The sequence below is a fragment of the Podarcis raffonei genome, chromosome 2, assembly GCF_027172205.1.
Source record: "Podarcis raffonei isolate rPodRaf1 chromosome 2, rPodRaf1.pri, whole genome shotgun sequence".
Lineage (NCBI taxonomy): Eukaryota > Metazoa > Chordata > Lepidosauria > Squamata > Lacertidae > Podarcis > Podarcis raffonei.
In genome coordinates this window covers 32,622,866-32,641,161 of record NC_070603.1, presented here as the reverse complement: position 1 = coordinate 32,641,161, position 18,296 = coordinate 32,622,866, and the positions used below count along the sequence as shown (strand labels likewise).

The window sequence follows — 18,296 nt, the reverse complement described above, 5'->3', positions numbered from 1 at the left end:
AATTTCACAAATTGAACAATCCTCTCCCGAGTAGCTTCAGGATTTTGATTAATTGGTTAATGTTTACCAAGGGCTTTGAAAATGCAATGTGTGTAATACACTTGCAGATTATTTTTATGTCCTGGTCTAGCAGCATTTCTATAGGCTGTGGCAGCGAGCAGGGATGACAGTATAGGATGGCATGTGTGCTGTTGGCAATGACCCACGTGCTATGGCAAAATTATTTGGTAGACCGAGACATTGAAGATATTGAAGATACTGCAGGTCAAGAACCTGTTGCTAAAGCAAAAACAGTGTTTGCACATGCAGATGTCACAGTAACTTACCTAATGTTTCATGCTGTCAGCAGGTGAAACTCAACTGGCAGTTTGCAAGGACACCAATTACCTAATCTAGTATTGGAAACCTGAATGCAAAAAAGAAATTCTGGCTCTCAAAATGCAGATGCAAGTGATGTGTATATCTCAAGACTTTAAAATGCCACCCTCCATCACCTCACAGGTGAAAATAAGGACCGTTTTGTGTCCTTCTTGCATCTCTGCTTTAATACAAAAGATTAAGTCGATTTATACATTGCTAAATGATCTTTGCTGCATTTATTCAGGAACAGTATAGAGGGCACAGAATTGATGCAATGTAGATTTGACAATCTACCCATGTTATTCAGAGAAAGAAGCCTGTTCCCTTCCTACCACTTTACTGGCAGGACCAATAGCTTGATTTGTTTGTTTGTTTGTTTGTTTGTTTGTTTATTACCCACCCTTTACCCTGAGGGCCCAGAGCAGGTTACCACATTGATACAACATTAAAAGTGGCTTAAAACAACTTATAATCATAAAAAGAATGTGGGTCCTATCAATATACACCTCAAGTGTCAAAAGCCAGGGTAAAGTGGTGTGTCAGCATAGTAAAACCTAACCCAGTATAAAATTCTCACAAACCGCCAGAATGAAATCTAAAAGCAAACTGTCTATGTGTAAAAATGCAGTCTTTTCTCTCCTCCCAACACCCTAATTATTGCTTGCTAATTGGGTCCTTCTCCACACCCCCTTCCCTACTTTGCTTATAACTGAAATCTAGTTCTGCATTGGTAAATGGCAGGTACTGAAGGAAAAGTTTATCATATCACTTTACTCTCCTTACATGATCCCAGGGTCTTATCAGGGTGTGCAGTGGGCCCAAGCTACTGAAAGTATCCCAAGTTTGTACCTTCTTCATACTATGGCCATTGTGGCACAGCTTGGCCAAGGCCTAGTCACCATAGCAACTAGTTATCACTCTTTCTCCTCATTTCAGAATGCGGAAGTCCAGGCTGGGAAAATATCTCTGCCCTCCCTTGCAAGAGGAAACAGACGGACTGTTGTTGAGCCACAGTTCTGAACTAAATATTTCTTTTGCTCTGCAGCTGTTGTCTAGTACCCAAGATCCCCCCTCCCCAATAGGAACAGAGCTACAGTTTGCTGAAGAAAACATTGGTATAACACCCTATTCCCCAGAACAGTCATATAACTTGGAGAGCTGTCTTCCCTGTGTTCTAACACATTCTTGTTTGGGCCAACTTTCAACAGCTGGCGTTCAGCAGTGTAAAAGGGATTTTAGTTGGTGAGATTATAGATGTGAACAAAGAGACTTTACCTAGAAAAGATTATTTGCATGTACTTCTCACGAACAGCAGCACTGAGTTGACACGGATTTTGATCATCTCCTGAGTTTTAAAAGTAGCTCAAAGAGCTGCTGTTAGAAGAAGAAAGGCTGAAAAGTGACTACAAACCAAATGTTTTCCAGCTCCTTCTCTTGCCTTATTTGTTAGACTATGATTTGCCTTATCCATTGAGAAAATTACCGCATTCTTGACAGAATTAAGTTGATAACATCAACATATATGCTGAGTAGTGGGGAGAGAGAAAAATTAGGTTTCTATGGTTTGTGGTCAGAGCTCCAGACCTTGGGGAATTATAGCTTCATATAAAAAGCTGCCAAAGGGTAGAGAAATGGGAAATAGTTAGAACTGCAATAGATGTTGTGCTGCAATATTTGGACTTGGATGACGAAAACTGAAGAACCACTTTTATTACAGCTCATTATGATTGGTCCAGTTGTCCTGGCTGAAATTTGGCTCTTATTGGGTCATATGTTACCTTTCACTCTTGCTTATGGGACAAAATTTCAACACTTTTTCCATCATGTGGGTAAAGCACCAGACAATGAGAGGTCTGAGTAGAATATTAACCAACAGATTTGAACTCCTTTCTGGCTCTACAAATGCAATTTTACTTTGCTGTTATGCAAGACTTTTCATCGTTCAAGTGCTTTACAAATATTAACTTATTCTGATGTGATTTTCTATACTTGACAATTCCTAGTATCAGAATCTGAGCTTGTAAGTATGAGAGTGATTTTCCATATGGAAATAATTGTAACAGAGCTGGACTGGGTAAATTCATCACACAAATGTGTGTTTGGGAAATGCAGTGCACAAATGCAAAATATCCATCCATTCAGTTATGTTTGAATAGTTGCATTTCTGCCTAGCCAAAGGCAAAATTGGAAGTTTAAAAAAACCCATGTAAGATGAAGAGCTGATATTTCCAGAAAGACTGTTCTCCTTCACCTTAAAACAGTATTTACATGGAAGCCTTCAAGCTGATAATATAAACATCTTTCTTACCTAGGGATATCAGGCAAAATAAAATTCAAAGTCTTGTTTGATATCTACCATGCACTTTCTGATACATCTTAAAACAGTGAGTTTGTGGTAAAGAGGAGATTTGAAGTGGGATTTGCTATAGGTGTTCTGGTCACTTCAGTACAGGATGTTTAACAATGGAGTGGTCTCTTTCATACAAAGAAGTAACAAATTGGCCCACAAATAAATGTAAAATGTAGTTGGTTGGTGACCTTAATAAGAAGTTTGTTGATCAGTGAATTTCAGTAACAGATATGTCTATACAGTAACAGATGTATCTATACTTCACTACACCATTAAGAATATAGTGGGGAAAGGCTCTGTGCCTCAGATTACAGCACTTTCCCATCAGATGAAAAATCTTCAGGAGAAGAAAACATTAAAACAATCCAAATAAATAAAAATTGCAAAGCCAAACCTATTTCTCTTTCATAGGCAATAAATCACAAGGATTTAAAAGTTATCCTCCACCAATATGTCAACCTTCTTAACTGCAAGTGAAAATTATTTATTTTACAGTGTTTGTATAATATTTTTCAACCCTAATGGTTCTCAAAGCAGTTCACAATAATAAAGTTAGATACATAGACAGATGGTTGTGTCCCCACAATAACAGATGCTGTTGATAGTATGAAATAGTGGTATAATATGACTTCTGGCTCTGCTCCCCGAATGGTGGCAATAGCAAATAGGGGTACTGGGGTGGGCAGATATTCTTCAAAGTGTTCTGCCCACTCCCCTAGATGTTCCTGTCTCCACTACTTAATATATGTTTATGCTGCTCTGAGCAATTGGCATCAAACTAAAATAATATCCGTTTTCTCTTCCTTTTGATTTGCAGAGAAATCCCAGGTTATCCATGAACCAAAAAGACTTGAAGACTCTCAGGAAGAAGCCCACACAGAAAGAGTACCAGCAGCTGCCTTGACTGTCAGAGGGACTAAGTTTGAAGTTCAGACAAAGCAAAACCCAAACAAGTCATCTTACAACCGATCCAGAAAGCCCCACACTCCCCAGCGAATGGCCAAAATCCGAAACTACAACATAAAGGATTAGATTTTCAGTGAAGTAGAAATTTTTATATCTGAATTACCGTATTTTTTGCACCATAACACTCACTTTTTTCCTCCTAGAAAGTAAGGGGAAATGTCTGTGCGTGTTATGGAGCGAATGCCTGCGGGTGGCGGGGGGGGGGGATCTGCTGCAGTCATGAGCAGAGGATCCATGGTTCCCCTTCCTTCCCTCCTCCATGGTTACAAAGCATGGATCCACATGGATCCTCAGGATTTTTGCATTGGGCTACTCCAAACTCACTGTCAGATCACATGTCTGTGGCCACAGCATGAACCACAAAAATCATATATCCACTATTTCGTTTAGAATATTTTTTTTTTCTTGTTTTCCTCCTCTAAAAACTACGTGCGTGTTATGGTCTGGTGCGTGTTATAGAGCGAAAAATACGGTATGCACAGTATTTTGTTATTAAGTTGTGATACCAAGTCCTATTCTGTCCATGTTTGGTTTTGTAATTAATGTTACTAGTCAAGTTCCTTCTTACTTCCAATTGTGCTAATCAAACTTCATTGATAAATGTTTTTGACTGTAGAAAGTATTTAAACCACCTTCCTCTACATCTTGAGCTGGTAAATAAATATATGTTTCAGTATGCTTCAGATAGATTCCTCAAGAGTTTATCACACACAGAGAACTTTATTGCAGTTTATAGACCCAAAATACACAAAAACAAACAGGAAACACTGAATATGAACAGACCTAGTAAGTGACATCTCAATTATATGTTCCAGTATTTTATTTTCCCAGATCTCCTGGTTCTACACTTATTGAACAGTTCCTACAGTTTCTCTGTATATAAAAGAGCACAGCTGCACTGTCCACTGCCCTACCCCTCCACCTTTCCCAAAGGACAAACAGATAGGAAGAAAGAAAGGGAAAGGTGGCAGAAGGCTTCTCAAGAATGATGGGCATGGACTACAAGCACTGAGGTTTTCCCTTGAGGAAGGGAGGGGGAGTAAGATGTTTCACAAGATGAGTTGGGGGTGTGAGCAGCATTGAAATGGGCTGTGCATGCCATGCCTCAGTTCTTCCCTCTATAATTTGAGTAGGGCTTTTGCATGGATTGTTTTAGTCAGGGTATCTCTGCCCAGGAAGAGTCACAATTGTTGCACCAGTCTCAGCGGATGAAAGGCATTCTGTGCTACTGAAGCCACTTGGGTCTCTAGTAAGAAGGCTGGATCTAAGAGCACACCAAAACTCTAGTCCTGTAGGATGGAATGCAACCCCGTATAGAACAGATTAACATCCCTTGCCTAAACTGATTAATTGTTCATAAACTGTAACTATTTTACCAGGACTAAGCATCAGTTTATTAGCTCTTAACCACCAATAAAATTATCATGCTCTTATATGAAGAATATGTTTAAAAGATACAGAGGTGGGTTACATCAGCATATTCATGATACTCCACTCCAAAACCCCAAATGATGATGATGATGATGATAATAATAATAATAATAATAATAATAATAATAATAATAATTTTTTATTATTTATACCCCGCCCATCTGGCTGGGCTTCCCCAGCCACTCTGGGCGGCTTCCATTTTTTTTTTTAAATACATCAAACATTAAAAGCTTCCCTAAACAGGGCTGCCTTCAGATGTCTTCTAAAAGTCTGGTAGTTGTTGTTCTCTTTGACATCTGGTGGGAGGGCATTCCACAGGGAGGGCGCCACTACCGAGAAGGCCCTCTGCCTGGTTCCCTGTAACTTGGCTTCTCGCAGCGAGGGAACTGCCAGAAGGCCCTTGGCGCTGGACCTCTGTGTCTGGGTGGAACGATGGGGGTGGAGACGCTCCTTCAGATATACTGGACCGAGGCCGTTGAGGGCTTTAAAGGTCAGCACCAACACTTTGAATTGTGCTCGGAAACGTACTGGGAGCCAATGTAGGTCTTTCAAGACCGATGTTATATGGTCTCGGCGGCCGCTCCCAGTCACCAGTCTAGCTGCCGCATTCTGGATTAGTTGTAGTTTCTGGGTCACCTTCAAAGATAGCCCCACGTAGAGCACATTGCAGTAGTCCAAGCGGGAGATAACCAGAGCATGCACCACTCTGGTGAGGCAGTCCGCAGGCAGATAGGGTCTCAGCCTATGTACCAGATGGAGCTGGTAAACAGCTGCCCTGGACACAGATTTGACCTGTGCCTCCATGGACAGCTGTGAGTCCAAAATGACTCCCAGGCTACGCACCTGGTCCTTCAGGGGCACAGTTACCCCACCCAGGACCAGGGAATCCTTCACACCTGCCCGCCTCCTGTCCCCCCAAAACGGTACTTCTGTCTTGTCAGGATTCAACCTCAATCTGTTAGCCGCCATCCATCCTCCAACCACCTCCAGATACTCACACAGGACCTTCACTGCCTTCACTGGTTCTGATTTAAAAGAGAGGTAGAGCTGGGTATCATTCGCATACTGATGAACACCCAGCCCAAACCCCCTGATGATCTCTCCCAGCGGCTGCATGTAGATGTTGAAAAGCATGGGGGAGAGGACAGAACCCTGAGGCACCCCACAAATGAGAGCCCAGGGGTCTGAACACTCACCCCCCACCACCACTTTCTGAACACAGCCCAGGAGGAAGGAGCGGAACCAATGACTTCACCAATGACTTCACTCACTGTAGATGTCAAACAGAATGGGGAACAAGACAAGACAGACCCCTGTAGAATGCAACAGCATACCTACCTAGAGGTAATCTACTAGTTCCACCTTCTGGAATCTGCCTTTCAGGTGGGAATGGAACCACCAAAACACCATGCCCCCAGTTCTTCAGCTAAACAGGCTACTCAGAAGGATATCACGGCTGGTTGTATCAATAGTCACTGAGACATGGTCTCCCAGGTTATCCATGAGGACAACCAGTGCCCTTTCTGAGCCAAAAACAGACATGCAGAGTGAAATAAACCAGCACTTGGACCCTTCCACTTAACTTTCTTCTGCTTAGATGTTATACCCAGAATGGGCAAGGTCGAGTAGACATGTGGCAGACTCCACTCCTCAAGGCATTTTGTCTGCATCCTCATTGCAGCAACTGAAATCAATCCCATAAACATAATATGATGGTGATCTGACCACATGTTGTGACTGATCTGCCAAACCCATATCAAATATAAGCAGTATTATCCCCTGTGTGAACAGACAAACATTGTAGCATACCTCTGAGGGTTCTTTTCCATCATACTGTTGGGGGCAGGGATTATAAACAGTGAGGTGTGAAGAAATTGCATGCAAAAGATGCAGACCTTGATATGTTCTTCATAGAGGTCATTCACAAAAATCAGTTGTTAATAATACGAACATACTAGCATTGATTAGCCAATTAACTCATGTAGAGAGATTAACATTGGTTACTCCAATTCAGTCCACAAGTGATAGCATAGCACAGAACATCTTGCTTCATTGTAATTCACTGTTTCCACACTGCAGTCTCTCTTTGGAGTGTCTGTTGCAGCATGACCAGAATTAATCTCTGGTGTTGCTTATGACTTTGTTAGATCCTGTAATAGTGTTGCTAGACTGTTGTTGTTTAGTCATTTAGTCGTGTCCGACTCTTCGTGACCCCATGGACCAGAGCACGCCAGGCACTTCTGTCTTCCACTGCCTCCCGCAGTTTGGTCAAACTCGTGCTGGTAGCTTCGAGAACACTGTCCAACCATCTCGTCCTCTGTCGTCCCCTTCTCCTTGTGCCCGCCATCTTTCCCAACATCAGGGTCTTTTCCAGGGAGTCTTCTCTTCTCATGAGGTGGCCAAAGTATTGGAGCCTCAGCTTCAGGATCTGTCCTTCCAGTGAGCACTCAGGGCTGATTTCCTTAAGAATAGATACGTTTGATCTTCTTGCAGTCCATGGGACTCTCAAGAGTCTCCTCCAGCACCATAATTCAAAAGCATCAATTCTTCGGTGATCAGCCTTCTTTATGGTCCAGCTTTCACTTCCATACATCACTACTGGGAAAACCATAGCTTTTACTATACGGACCTTTGTTGGCAAGGTGATGTCTCTACTTTTTAAGATGCTGTCTAGGTTTGTCATTGCTTTTCTCCCAAGAAGCAGGCGTCTTTTAATTTTGTGGCTGCTGTCACCATCTGCAGTGATCATGGAGCCCAAGAAAGTAAAATCTCTCACTGCCTCAATTTCTTCCCCTTCTATTTGCCAGGAGGTGATGGGACCAGTGGCCATGATCTTCGTTTTTTTGATGTTGAGCTTCAGACCATATTTTGCGCTCTCCTCTTTCACCTTCAATAAAAGGTTCTTTATTTCCTCCTCATTTTCTGCCATCAAGGTTGTGTCATCTGCATATCTGAGGTTGTTGATATTTCTTCCAGCAATCTTAATTCCGGCTAGGGATTCATCCAGCCCAGCCTTTCGCATGATGAATTCTGCATATAAGTTAAATAAGCAGGGAGACAATATACAGCCTTGTCATACTCCTTTCCCAATTTTGAACCAATCAGTTCTTCCATATCCAGTTCTAACTGTAGCTTCTTGTCCCACATAGAGATTTATCAGGAGACAGATGAGGTGATCAGGCACTCCCATTTCTTTAAGAACTTGCCATAGTTTGCTGTGGTCGACACAGTCAAAGGCTTTTGCATAGTCAATGAAGCAGAAGTAGATGTCTTTCTGGAACTCTCTAGCTTTCTCCATAATCCAGTGCATGTTTGCCATTTGGTCTCTAGTTCCTCTGCCTCTTCTAAATCCAGCTTGCACTTCTAGGAGTTCTCTGTCCACATACTGCTTGAGCCTTCCTTGTAGAATTTTAAGCATAACCTTGCTAGCGTGTGAAATGAGTGCAATTGTGTGGTAGTTGGAGCATTCCTTGGCACTGCCCTTCTTTGGGATTGGGATGTAGGCTGATCTTCAATCCTCTGGCCACTGCTGAGTTTTCCAAACTTGCTGGCATATTGAGTGTAGCACCTTAACAGCATCATCTTTTAAAATTTTAAATAGTTCAGCTGGAATACCATCACTTCCACTGGCCTTGTTATTTGCAGTGCTTTCTAAGGCCCATTTGACTTCACACTCCAGGATGTCTGGCTCAAGGTCAGCAACCACACTACCTGGGGTGTATGAGCCATCCATATCTTTCTGGTATAATTCCTCTGTGTATTCTTGCCACCTCTTCTTGATGTCTTCTGCTTCTGTTAGGTCCTTACCACTTTTGTCCTTTATTATGGTAATCTTTGTACGAAATGTTCCTTTCATATCTCCAATTTTCTTGAACAGGTCTCTGGTTCTTCCCATTCTGTTGTTTTCCTCTATTTCTTTGCATTGCTCATTTAAGAAGGCCTTCTTGTCTCTCCTTGCTATTTTGTTGAAATCTGCATTCAATTTCCTGTATCTTTCACTATCTCCCTCGCATTTTGCTTGCCTTCTCTCCCCCGCTATTTGTAAGGCATCGTTGGACAGCCACTTTGCTTTCTTGCATTTCTTTTTCATTGGGATGGTTTTCGCTGCTGCCTCCTGTATAATGTTTCGAGCCTCCACCCATAGTTCTTCAGGCATTCTGTCCAGCAAATCTAAATCCTTAAACCTGTTGCTCACTTCCACTGTGTATTCATAAGGGATTTGGTTTAGATTTTATCTTACTAGCCCAGTGGTTTTTCCTACTTTCTTCAGTTTAAGCTTGAATTTTGCTATAAGAAGCTGATGATCTTAGCCACAGTCAGCTCCAGGTCTTGTTTTTGCTGACTGTATAGAGCTTCTCCATCTTTGGCTGCAGAGAATATAATCAATCTGATTTCGATGCTGCCCATCTGTTGATGTCCATGTGTAGAGTCCTCTCTTGTGTTGTTGGAAAAGCGTGTTTGTGATGACCAGCTTGTTCTCTTGACAGAACTCTATTATCTTTGCCCTGCTTCGTTTTGATCTCCAAGGCCAAACTTGCCAGTTGTTCCTTTTATCTCTTGATTCCCTACTTTAGCATTCCAATCCCCTATAATGAGAAGAACATCCTTCTTTGGTGTCACTTCTATAAGGTCTTGTAAGTCTTCATAGAATTGGCCAATTTCAGTTTCTTCAGCACTAGTAGTTGGTGCATAAACTTGGATTACTGTGATGTTAAATGGTCCGCCTTGGATTCGTATCAAGATCATTCTATCATTTTTGAGATTAGATCCCAGTACAGCTTTCGCAACTCTTTTGTTGACTATGAGGGCTACTCCGTTTCTTTTACGGGTTTCTTGCCCACAGTAGTAGATTTGATAGTCATCCGAACTGAATTCGCCCACTCCCGTCCATTTTAGTTCACTGATGCCCAGGATGTCAATATTTATTCTTGCCATCTCATTTTTGACCACATCCAACTTACCCAGGTTCATGGTTCTTACATTCCAGGTTCCTATGCAATATTTTTCTTTACAGCATTGGACTTTCCTTTCGCTTCCAGGCATATCCGCAACCGAGCGTCCTTTCGGCTTTGGCCCAGCTGCTTCATCAGCTCTGGATCTACTTGTACTTGTCCTCCGCTCTTCCCCAGTAGCATGTTGGACGCCTTCCGACCTGAGGGGCTCATCTTCCAGCGTCATAACTTTTATATGCCTGTTGTCTTTGTCCATGGAGTTTTCTTGGCAGGGATACTGGAGTGGCTTGCCGGTTCTCTTTATTTCCCCCCTTTATTTCCCCCCCAAAAAAACTAGGTGCGTCCTATGGGACGGAGCGTCCTATGGGATGAAAAATACGGTATATATAAGTGGTTTCAGTTGGAAACTGAAAGTGACAAGGGTGTTCTGTCATTTTCTCCTCTAAGTCTGTGCTCTAGTAAATTATTCCTGGGTACCAGTCTGGCCATGATCTATTGTTGTTTCTATTTTGTTGGGAGACAAATGTAGTCCGGGAAAAGCTAATGTAAATTTTAAAGCGGTGAGCTTCTGTCTGGTGAATCTGAACAGATGCAGTTGTAGGGCTTTGCTGTGGACAATTGATTTCATGACGTATTCTGGCTAAAAAGCTGGAACCATGTAACTAACAATCAATAGGTTTCCTGTGTAGGGTTGTGGTATTTAATGCCCATTATGCGATTGCACAGAAGTGCATCTGAACCAGAAAGCAATCCTTTTGAGTGGCCTGCTCTAGGTTCAGGCTGCTGGTGAAGGGAAAATGAACAAAGCCCTGGTGCCTCTCCTCCATGAATCCGGATGATTCAGATGTAACCAATGTATGTCAGGTAGAAAAGAGTCTGAGAAAGCATTGTAAAAGAAAGTAAACCATGAAGATGTCAGCATACTGTGGAGCCATGAATAGTCTGCCACATCCAAATCACCATATTCCTGCCCTGTCAAGAACAACAGTGTGACTCACAATTTGCAATGTGAGGCTTTGTTGGAACAGTCTATTGGTTGTCATGGTGGTCATGAAGTACTGTGCACCCTTGAAAAATAAAAATTATATATATACCATATTTTTCGCCCTATAGGACGCACTTTTCCCCCTCCAAAAATGAAGGGGAAATGTGTGTGCTTCCTATGGGGCAAATGCAGGCTTTCGCTGAAGCCTGGAGAGTGAGAGGGGTCGGTGTGCACCGACCCCTCTCGCTCTCCAGGCTTCAGGAAGCTATCCCCCCAGCCCGGCAAGCTCCCAGAGCGATGCTGAAGCTGCGAGCAGCTCGGGCTTCCCCCGCCCCAGCCCCGTGCCTGGGGGAAAAAAAAATAATTTCCCCCCCTTTATTCCCCCCCCCCAAATCTAGGTGCTTCCTATGGGCCGGTGCGTCCTATAGGGCGAAAAATACAGTACCTATCTATACTCAAAGGCACCCAAAACAAGATGGCCTCAATGTGGATGTACAACTCTACAACAGCAGATCAAACAACACCTTTATCAGTTAAAGCAGGGAGACAAAATTAGAATCCACCTAGGCAAGGAGAAGGGATTCTTATAGAATACAGCAACTCCTCCTTCCTAGCCTTCAAGCTAGGAGAATCCAGATGGATACAGGTGGCAAATCTTGCCAAGCAAATAAAATATGGATCATTTTAATAACAATATGCATTGATACTGAGAGGCCATGGGATCTACCCATTTAAATCATGACCTCTTTGCTCCCACGTCGTGTTACCATGAAGCTGGGTTCCATAGAACATCCCAAGTCACAAGAATGGAAAGGAAACTATTATCACTGGGAAATCAGTTTTCCCAATCTAACATATAAAATAACACTTCTTATTCTAATATACCACTTGAAAGCCTCTTTTGGCACCAAAAGTACATACATAAATAAATACATGATTATGATGTTTATTTTGGGGAATAAGCATGAACATAAAAATGATAATTATGAGAGAAAAGAAATAATGGGGCCCTGGAAGTTGCTGTTTTCCTTCTTTTTAGAAATGACTCTACACCACATGAAAAAAACTAAACAGGATTACTTTATAGAGCTCATGGGAAGCAGACATGATACTCCCCGCCCCAATTTATCCTGACAAGCCTGTGAAGTAGGTTAGGCTGAGAGACAACTAGGCAAGTTGCCCAATGAGATTCATGGCTGAGTGGGAAGTTCTGTGTGGGTCTCCTCAGTTCTGGTCCAAAACCATACCATGCTGTTTTGAAATACAGTACAGCTTGGAGCAAGCAAGGATATAATTCACAAAGTGACCATACTGAATAATAAAGGGATGTTAGGCTCATCCTCCTTTTCATTTTGTGGTTCTGTGCTTCCCATAGGCCTCTGCTTGGCCACTGTGAGAAGAGACAGCAGGCCTCTTCTTAAGAACCTAAGAAGTCACTTTAAGATTAAGCATTTACATGAAGGGTAGGTGGATGTGGGTGGCTGCTTTATTGTGTTGCATTATAAGGGAGTATTACATTTCAGAGAAGCAAGTGGGAGGGGATCAGTGCGTAGTTAAGTTCAGAGCTCGCTCCATTTCTGGGAAGGAGGCGAAGGAAAGCAGACAGCAATAGACCTCAGCGCCAGCAGAACAAGATCATACAAGTTCTCAACCCTAAAACTGAGGCGAGAAGCCTTTCTCCCCTCCAGATCCGGAGAGGCAAAGAAAAGCTCGTGATGCCTTCCGTGAGGAGAGCATTATTTGTTCCCTAACCGTAAGGAAAGCTAGTTAACTGTCGCCTGGGACTCTATACTCCCGTGTAGAGAGAACATAATCCCGGGAGCCCATTTAACAGAGCCAGAGTCTGCTTTAAAGGCTGAACTGTAGTAACCGAGGAAGCTCGCACTCTTCTGAGGTGAATGACCTGAAATAAGCCACAATTCACAGGCGCTTTCTTGCATCACCATCAGCTTCATTTCCTAAACAGAGCCATCCCCTTCAATACAGTCACCACATCACCCTATCTCCTAGCAACACCCACACAGCCTCTCAGATTGGCCAGGCAACGTACACTCCTACATCCCCCTGCCCCCTGATTGGACACCTCCAATCAATGACTTTAGGCCCCTAAAGAAAGTGTGGTTCTCTTTTGTACATTGCATTTGCCGGGTTCTGTCGGGAGGGGACGGGGGAAGAACTCGGTCAGAGTGTAACGAGGCAAGCAGCGCGCCGCGCTGAGCTCCCAGGGACCAGTTGCTTCCTTTTTCCCCTGTAGGCCGCGCGCTCTGCAAAGCCAGGGAGAGATCAGCCTAATTAATTCTTCCCCTTTCGCAGCAATAGCGGGGGGAATGCTACGAGGTTACACCAATAACAACAACAACAAGGCGGGGGGGGGGGAATTAAGTGCACTTCTCTCCCAGAAAGCCAAATCTCCTTCACGTCGAGTATTTCCAGCAGCGCAGCAGCGCGCACCAAGCACCTCGGCCCATCTGCTCCCCCGAGAGAGGCGGGCAGATTTGTTTCAATTTACCCCCAGACGCTGAAAAAAGAGGCAGCGCCGCAAGGTTGGAGGCGCCAACTTCCCCTAGCGGGCTGGCCGAGCAGAGGAAGCGCATCCTCTGGGGCAGAAGTGCCTGTGGGTGGCGCTGCAGAGTCCACCACGAAGCAGGGACACGCACAGGGCCCTTCACACATCCCAGGCCCAGGCTAGTTAACTTTCCCCCCCGCCCTCGACGGGGTGTGTGTGTGTTGATAAATCTGACAAGAAGGGGTGCCTGGGAATGGCTCCCACACAATCGCAGAAGGTCCTAAGGATCATCTAGTCCAACCCTCTGCAACACAGCTTGAACCTGCAACCTGCGCGTTATCAGCACCGCCAGGCTCTAAGCCTGCGCTATCCAGGCTTGACCCCGCCCCCCGGGATTCAGTTCCGTGGGGGGATCCCTACGAAACTCGAAAATAAGGTACAGACGGGGCGATCCCGCAGGTCGAGGGCAGGCTGGGTCACGCCGGTGCGTGCGGGGAGGCTTCTCCCGGGCATGTGATGCGCCACCGCGCGGGGCAGGCTGGCTGGCCGGCTGGCCCAGTTCCTGCCAGGCACCGTTGCGCTTTTGGCCAGGCGGGCTGAGTATGGGGCAGCGCGTGCTCGGCGGGCGCTGCTCTTTGGCTCGCTGCTTCCTCCTCCGCGCGGCGATGGCGAGAGGCTGCCGTGAGCCAGGGGCTGGCATCGCCCCAGGGTCTGCGCCGGGAGGCCCAGCCCCAGCTCTCATTGGACTGCGGCGAGGAGCAAAGCTGTCAGCCCATGTGGCGTGGCCACCGGAGGTGGTGGCTGTTTAAATAAGCGCCGAGAGCTAGAGGGAGACAGTGAGAAAGGGACGCGGAGCGCAGATAGGCGGCGCGGGCAGCCTCAGTTACGCATCGGGCACCGACGAGGAGGGAGAGAGGGACTTGGCGGCCAGAGACTTGGCGGCCGGCAGCGTAGCAGTAGCAGCAGCAGCAGCCGCAGCGGGGCTTTTCAGCGCGCTTCCTTCGCCGATCACCTTCCAGCGGTGGCTGCCGATCTCAAGGACCTGAGCAGGTAACCGGCTCGGGTTGCCGGGATGGAGGGAGAGGCAGCCCTCCTCCTCTCCGGATGGCGCTTGTATGAATGAAACGGAGCAGCCGGCTAGAGCTGCTGCGCACTTTGGGGCGCTGGGGCGCCTCTAGGGCTGCCCTCGGCTTGAAGGGCGGGTGATGGGGGTCCTCTGGATGCCCTCGGTGCCTTTGCCCGCTGGGGCTGGTTTGGCCCCTTTGGAAGCAGCCATGATCTCCTCCTTCTTCTCCTCCTCCTCTCCCGGCGTGGGGGAGGGGAACCGGCCTTGGCGGCACCAGATCTCTAAATGCGTTTTCATTTTCCCACCTTCCTTATGCAAATAGGGTTGTGCAAATCTAGGCAGACTGAAATACGTCTGTTTTGAATAGGTCGTCCGGGCCCGTCTTCGAAATCGGAAGGCGACATCCATTTTCAGGTGTTGGATGAGCCTTCCCAAGTGAAATCAGCTCGGACCCGGAGGAGGCCTTGGAGGCTCAGGCGGGTGGGATCGGGTGGCTCTGCGGCTTGAGCGCAACATCTTTCAGAAGTAACACCGGAGAAGCTTCCGATGCTAGCTCAGGTTTTGGTTCTCCATTTTGATAGCCAGCTCTGTGGGGAACGAACAAAAGCAGTGGCTCTTGAGATTAAAACAACAACAGTGTGTGTTTTTTAAATTTAATTTTATTATTTTTTAATTAACGGCAGAATAAAATTGCAGAGGTAAATTCCTGCCTTTGAAATTTTGTGATGTAATGTGGTAGCAGTGAAGTTGATTTGAGGTGTGGTTTCCCCCCGGTATTGAGGTTATGGAATAAAAAGGGGGAGGAGTGTTTGGCAATAAGGGAGATGGAGGCTAAGCCTTGCTGCATTGTAAGTGTTCTGCATCCAGCCATTTTGATACCAGGCAAGGAAGACAGTTACACTGGCACACTGAAGCCCATTATTTCAGCAGATCTAGGTAAAAAAGGGGGGTTCTCTCCCCCCTTAATTTCTAGCTCTTACCTTTAATATGCAGAAGCACAGAGAAGGAGAGTTTGAAAGGTATATGACATGCAGTAGATATTCTCTGCTGTCTCTATTGTGACATTAGGAAATGAGGACACCAGATAGTTTCTACTTTGTCACTTGCAACCCAAGTCTTTCACTTCTTCTCAGGTAGCTAATAAAAGTTAGCAATTTCTGCTCAGCATTGGGAAGGATTTTCTCTTTGTTTCAGGACATTCACAGAGCCTGTGATTATTCTATTGTTATCGTAATGTAACCTTGTATTCATATTCCTCAGCTCGGCAGTATGATCCTACAGCCTTACTCTGTCCATCTCAGAGCTAAGGGATGCAGTTGTAATGCAATTTGAGCTATTTGTATTACAGCCCGTTAATTTTATTCAGACTTGCATAAAAACAGGTAAAATAAGGTAGTTCTCTAATTTCTCTGTTTTTCAAATTACTTAATACGGTAACATATGCAACATGGAGAATTTAAAGACAAAAAGTGTCGTACAGCAATTTATCTTACTAGATATTTTAAATCATAGAGGGTAACTAGTACCACGCCCCCCTTTGCTAACCCAGCTCCGTGGCAAAGTTGTCCTTGTCTGTGTTTTTTGTGTGCTTATCCTCAAAACTGTTGTCCTAAGTGTCTGAAGTAAGATTCCAAACCAAGGAAGTCAGAATATTTCTCTTTTAGTCATACGTTCTCAACCTTGCTTAGAAGAATCTAAAAACAACGAACATTTATTTAATGTCTCTAGGAACTGAGAAGTACTGCAACTTGCATTGGTGACAAAAGTTCCCTTTCTCCCACTGAAACAAATTGAGGCAAATAACTTAATCTCTCAATTTACAAGCAATTCAGTCAAGGTTGACCTTAAAAGTAAAATGGTAGAACTGTCGTTGACTTCTGTGAGACTGGTGCACTTATCCTGATGGATCTGCTTGCTGTGTTAGGGTAAATGATTGTTGTATTGGTTTTATTTATTTAATTCTTTACATTTCATTTATGTTTGCTTAAAGTTCACATTTAAGCCCAAATGCACCCACGTTTTGTTAAACTAAGCTAGAGGAACTATTGCTATGTGCTGTCCCAAGTATTTATGTGCTAGCCCAGGAATTTGTGGTATCAAAATGAAAAATCAGGCCACAATCCTAAACACAATGATTGAATAAGCCCCATTTCACACAACGGAATTTACTTTTGTGCAAGCAAGAATCCTGAACACAGAATTACACTTTACCAGCCCAGCCCTATGCATGGTAACTCAGGATCATGTCCCTTTGAGTTTACTCTAAAAAGTCTGTTTAGGATTAGAGCAGGGTTTCCCAAACTTGGGTCTCCAGTGGTTTTTGGACTCCAACTCCCATCATCCCTAGCTAGCAGGACCAGTGGTCAAGGATGATGGGATTTTTAGTCCAAAAACAGCTGGAGGCCTAAATTTGGGAAACCCTGGATTAGAGCATTGGCTGGGAACAAGTGAAACCAGCTGAAATCATTGGGACTTCCTTCTAAGTTAACATAGCTAGGATCACACTATACATTCAAGCATTTTAATTTAACTGGAGACTTATGGGTAGGAGGAAGTGGCTTTTGTGAGCGTATTCATGGTCACTGGAAGCTGCATATAAAAGAGAACAGTGCGTAACTCTGTAGAACAGAGGATATTGGCATGTATACATTGCATGACAAGTTACACCTGCTGAAACTCTCCCTTTGATGCAACTATCAGAGGTGCAGGAGCCCTGACCTCTTCTTCACCTGGCCACCCTGCATGGTAACAGGTCAGTATAAAGAGATTGGCTGCCAAAGACAATGCTCAGCTGGTGAGTCCCTTTAATAAAAACAAAGTTAGGAACCACTGATCTGACACTACAAAATAAGCACATAATTTTTCCATGCCCCCGAAGTGAACATACTTACAACAAAGAGGTTCAAAATATACACATAGAAGTGTGTCATCTTTAATTATTTAAAGTCCTTTGGTTTGGTTCGGTTTAAAAATCCATACCTTCATTATGTGCCATGATGGATGTCCCTTCTCAGAGGGAGCAGAGTAATTTGGAAAGGACAGTGTATGGCTGTGTTCAGATATCATAATAAAGATGAATCATGGTTTCTTAGGACCAGAATGTCCTACGGTCTTCCCCTGGACTCAGGAGGTTTCCCCTGTCCCCAGTGCAACCACCAGGAGATGGCTGGAAACATTTGCTTGCATTTTTGTTTAACCACAACTTGTTGCATTGCCTAATCCCGACAAACTATGGTTAATTTTAACAATGATTTGTTTGAAACAACCTCCTTCAAGCCATAGTTTATGAAGCTAGCTAAATGAAAATAGGCTAAGTACTGATTAAGTGAAAGTGAACATATCTGAAATTCCCCTCACAGCAGTGCTGGAGAAGGGAGCCCGAAAGCTCAGGGGAGGTTAGGCTCATTCACAACATAATAAACCATGATTTATAGCGACGTCGAAACACAGCCACAGTCTTGAAATGAATTTCAGTACACATCTTTAAAATATCCTCCAGTTAAGAAAAGAAACAATGGGAGGGGGAGATACTTAATGAATTACAAGCAACCTGTTGAAATGCACTTAAAATGGCCTTTTGCAGGACAATCACAAGAAAAGAGTAAGTGCGTAGTTAATGTACGATGAATGTACTCAAAGTGCTGTGATGAAACAAGTAGGTACTAGTGCATAATGCCAGT

General features: G+C 44.3%; 2 protein-coding genes across 11 annotated transcripts in view; both read left to right on the top strand.

Annotated features, from left to right (window-relative positions):
- Nucleotides 1-3,772, top strand: part of CCDC57 (coiled-coil domain containing 57) — a 70,958-nt gene extending 67,186 nt beyond the window's left edge. For 9 of the 10 annotated variants that reach the window (XM_053375660.1, XM_053375659.1, XM_053375658.1 and 6 more), the window contains one exon: nucleotides 3,528-3,772. In XM_053375660.1, the coding sequence (XP_053231635.1) occupies nucleotides 3,528-3,742 (215 nt within the window). In that variant the 3' untranslated portion in view covers nucleotides 3,743-3,772. Of the gene's footprint in view, nucleotides 1-1,296; nucleotides 1,519-3,527 lie in introns of those variants that run through there. The other variant, XM_053375661.1, reaches the window with a different exon arrangement.
- Nucleotides 3,773-14,322: 10,550 nt separating this feature from the next.
- The window catches only part of FASN (fatty acid synthase), a 60,440-nt gene continuing 56,466 nt past the window's right edge, over nucleotides 14,323-18,296 (top strand). The window contains exon 1 of the mRNA XM_053375648.1: nucleotides 14,323-14,600. The gene's annotated coding sequence lies outside the window, so the exon portion shown is untranslated. The remainder of the gene's footprint in view (nucleotides 14,601-18,296) is intronic.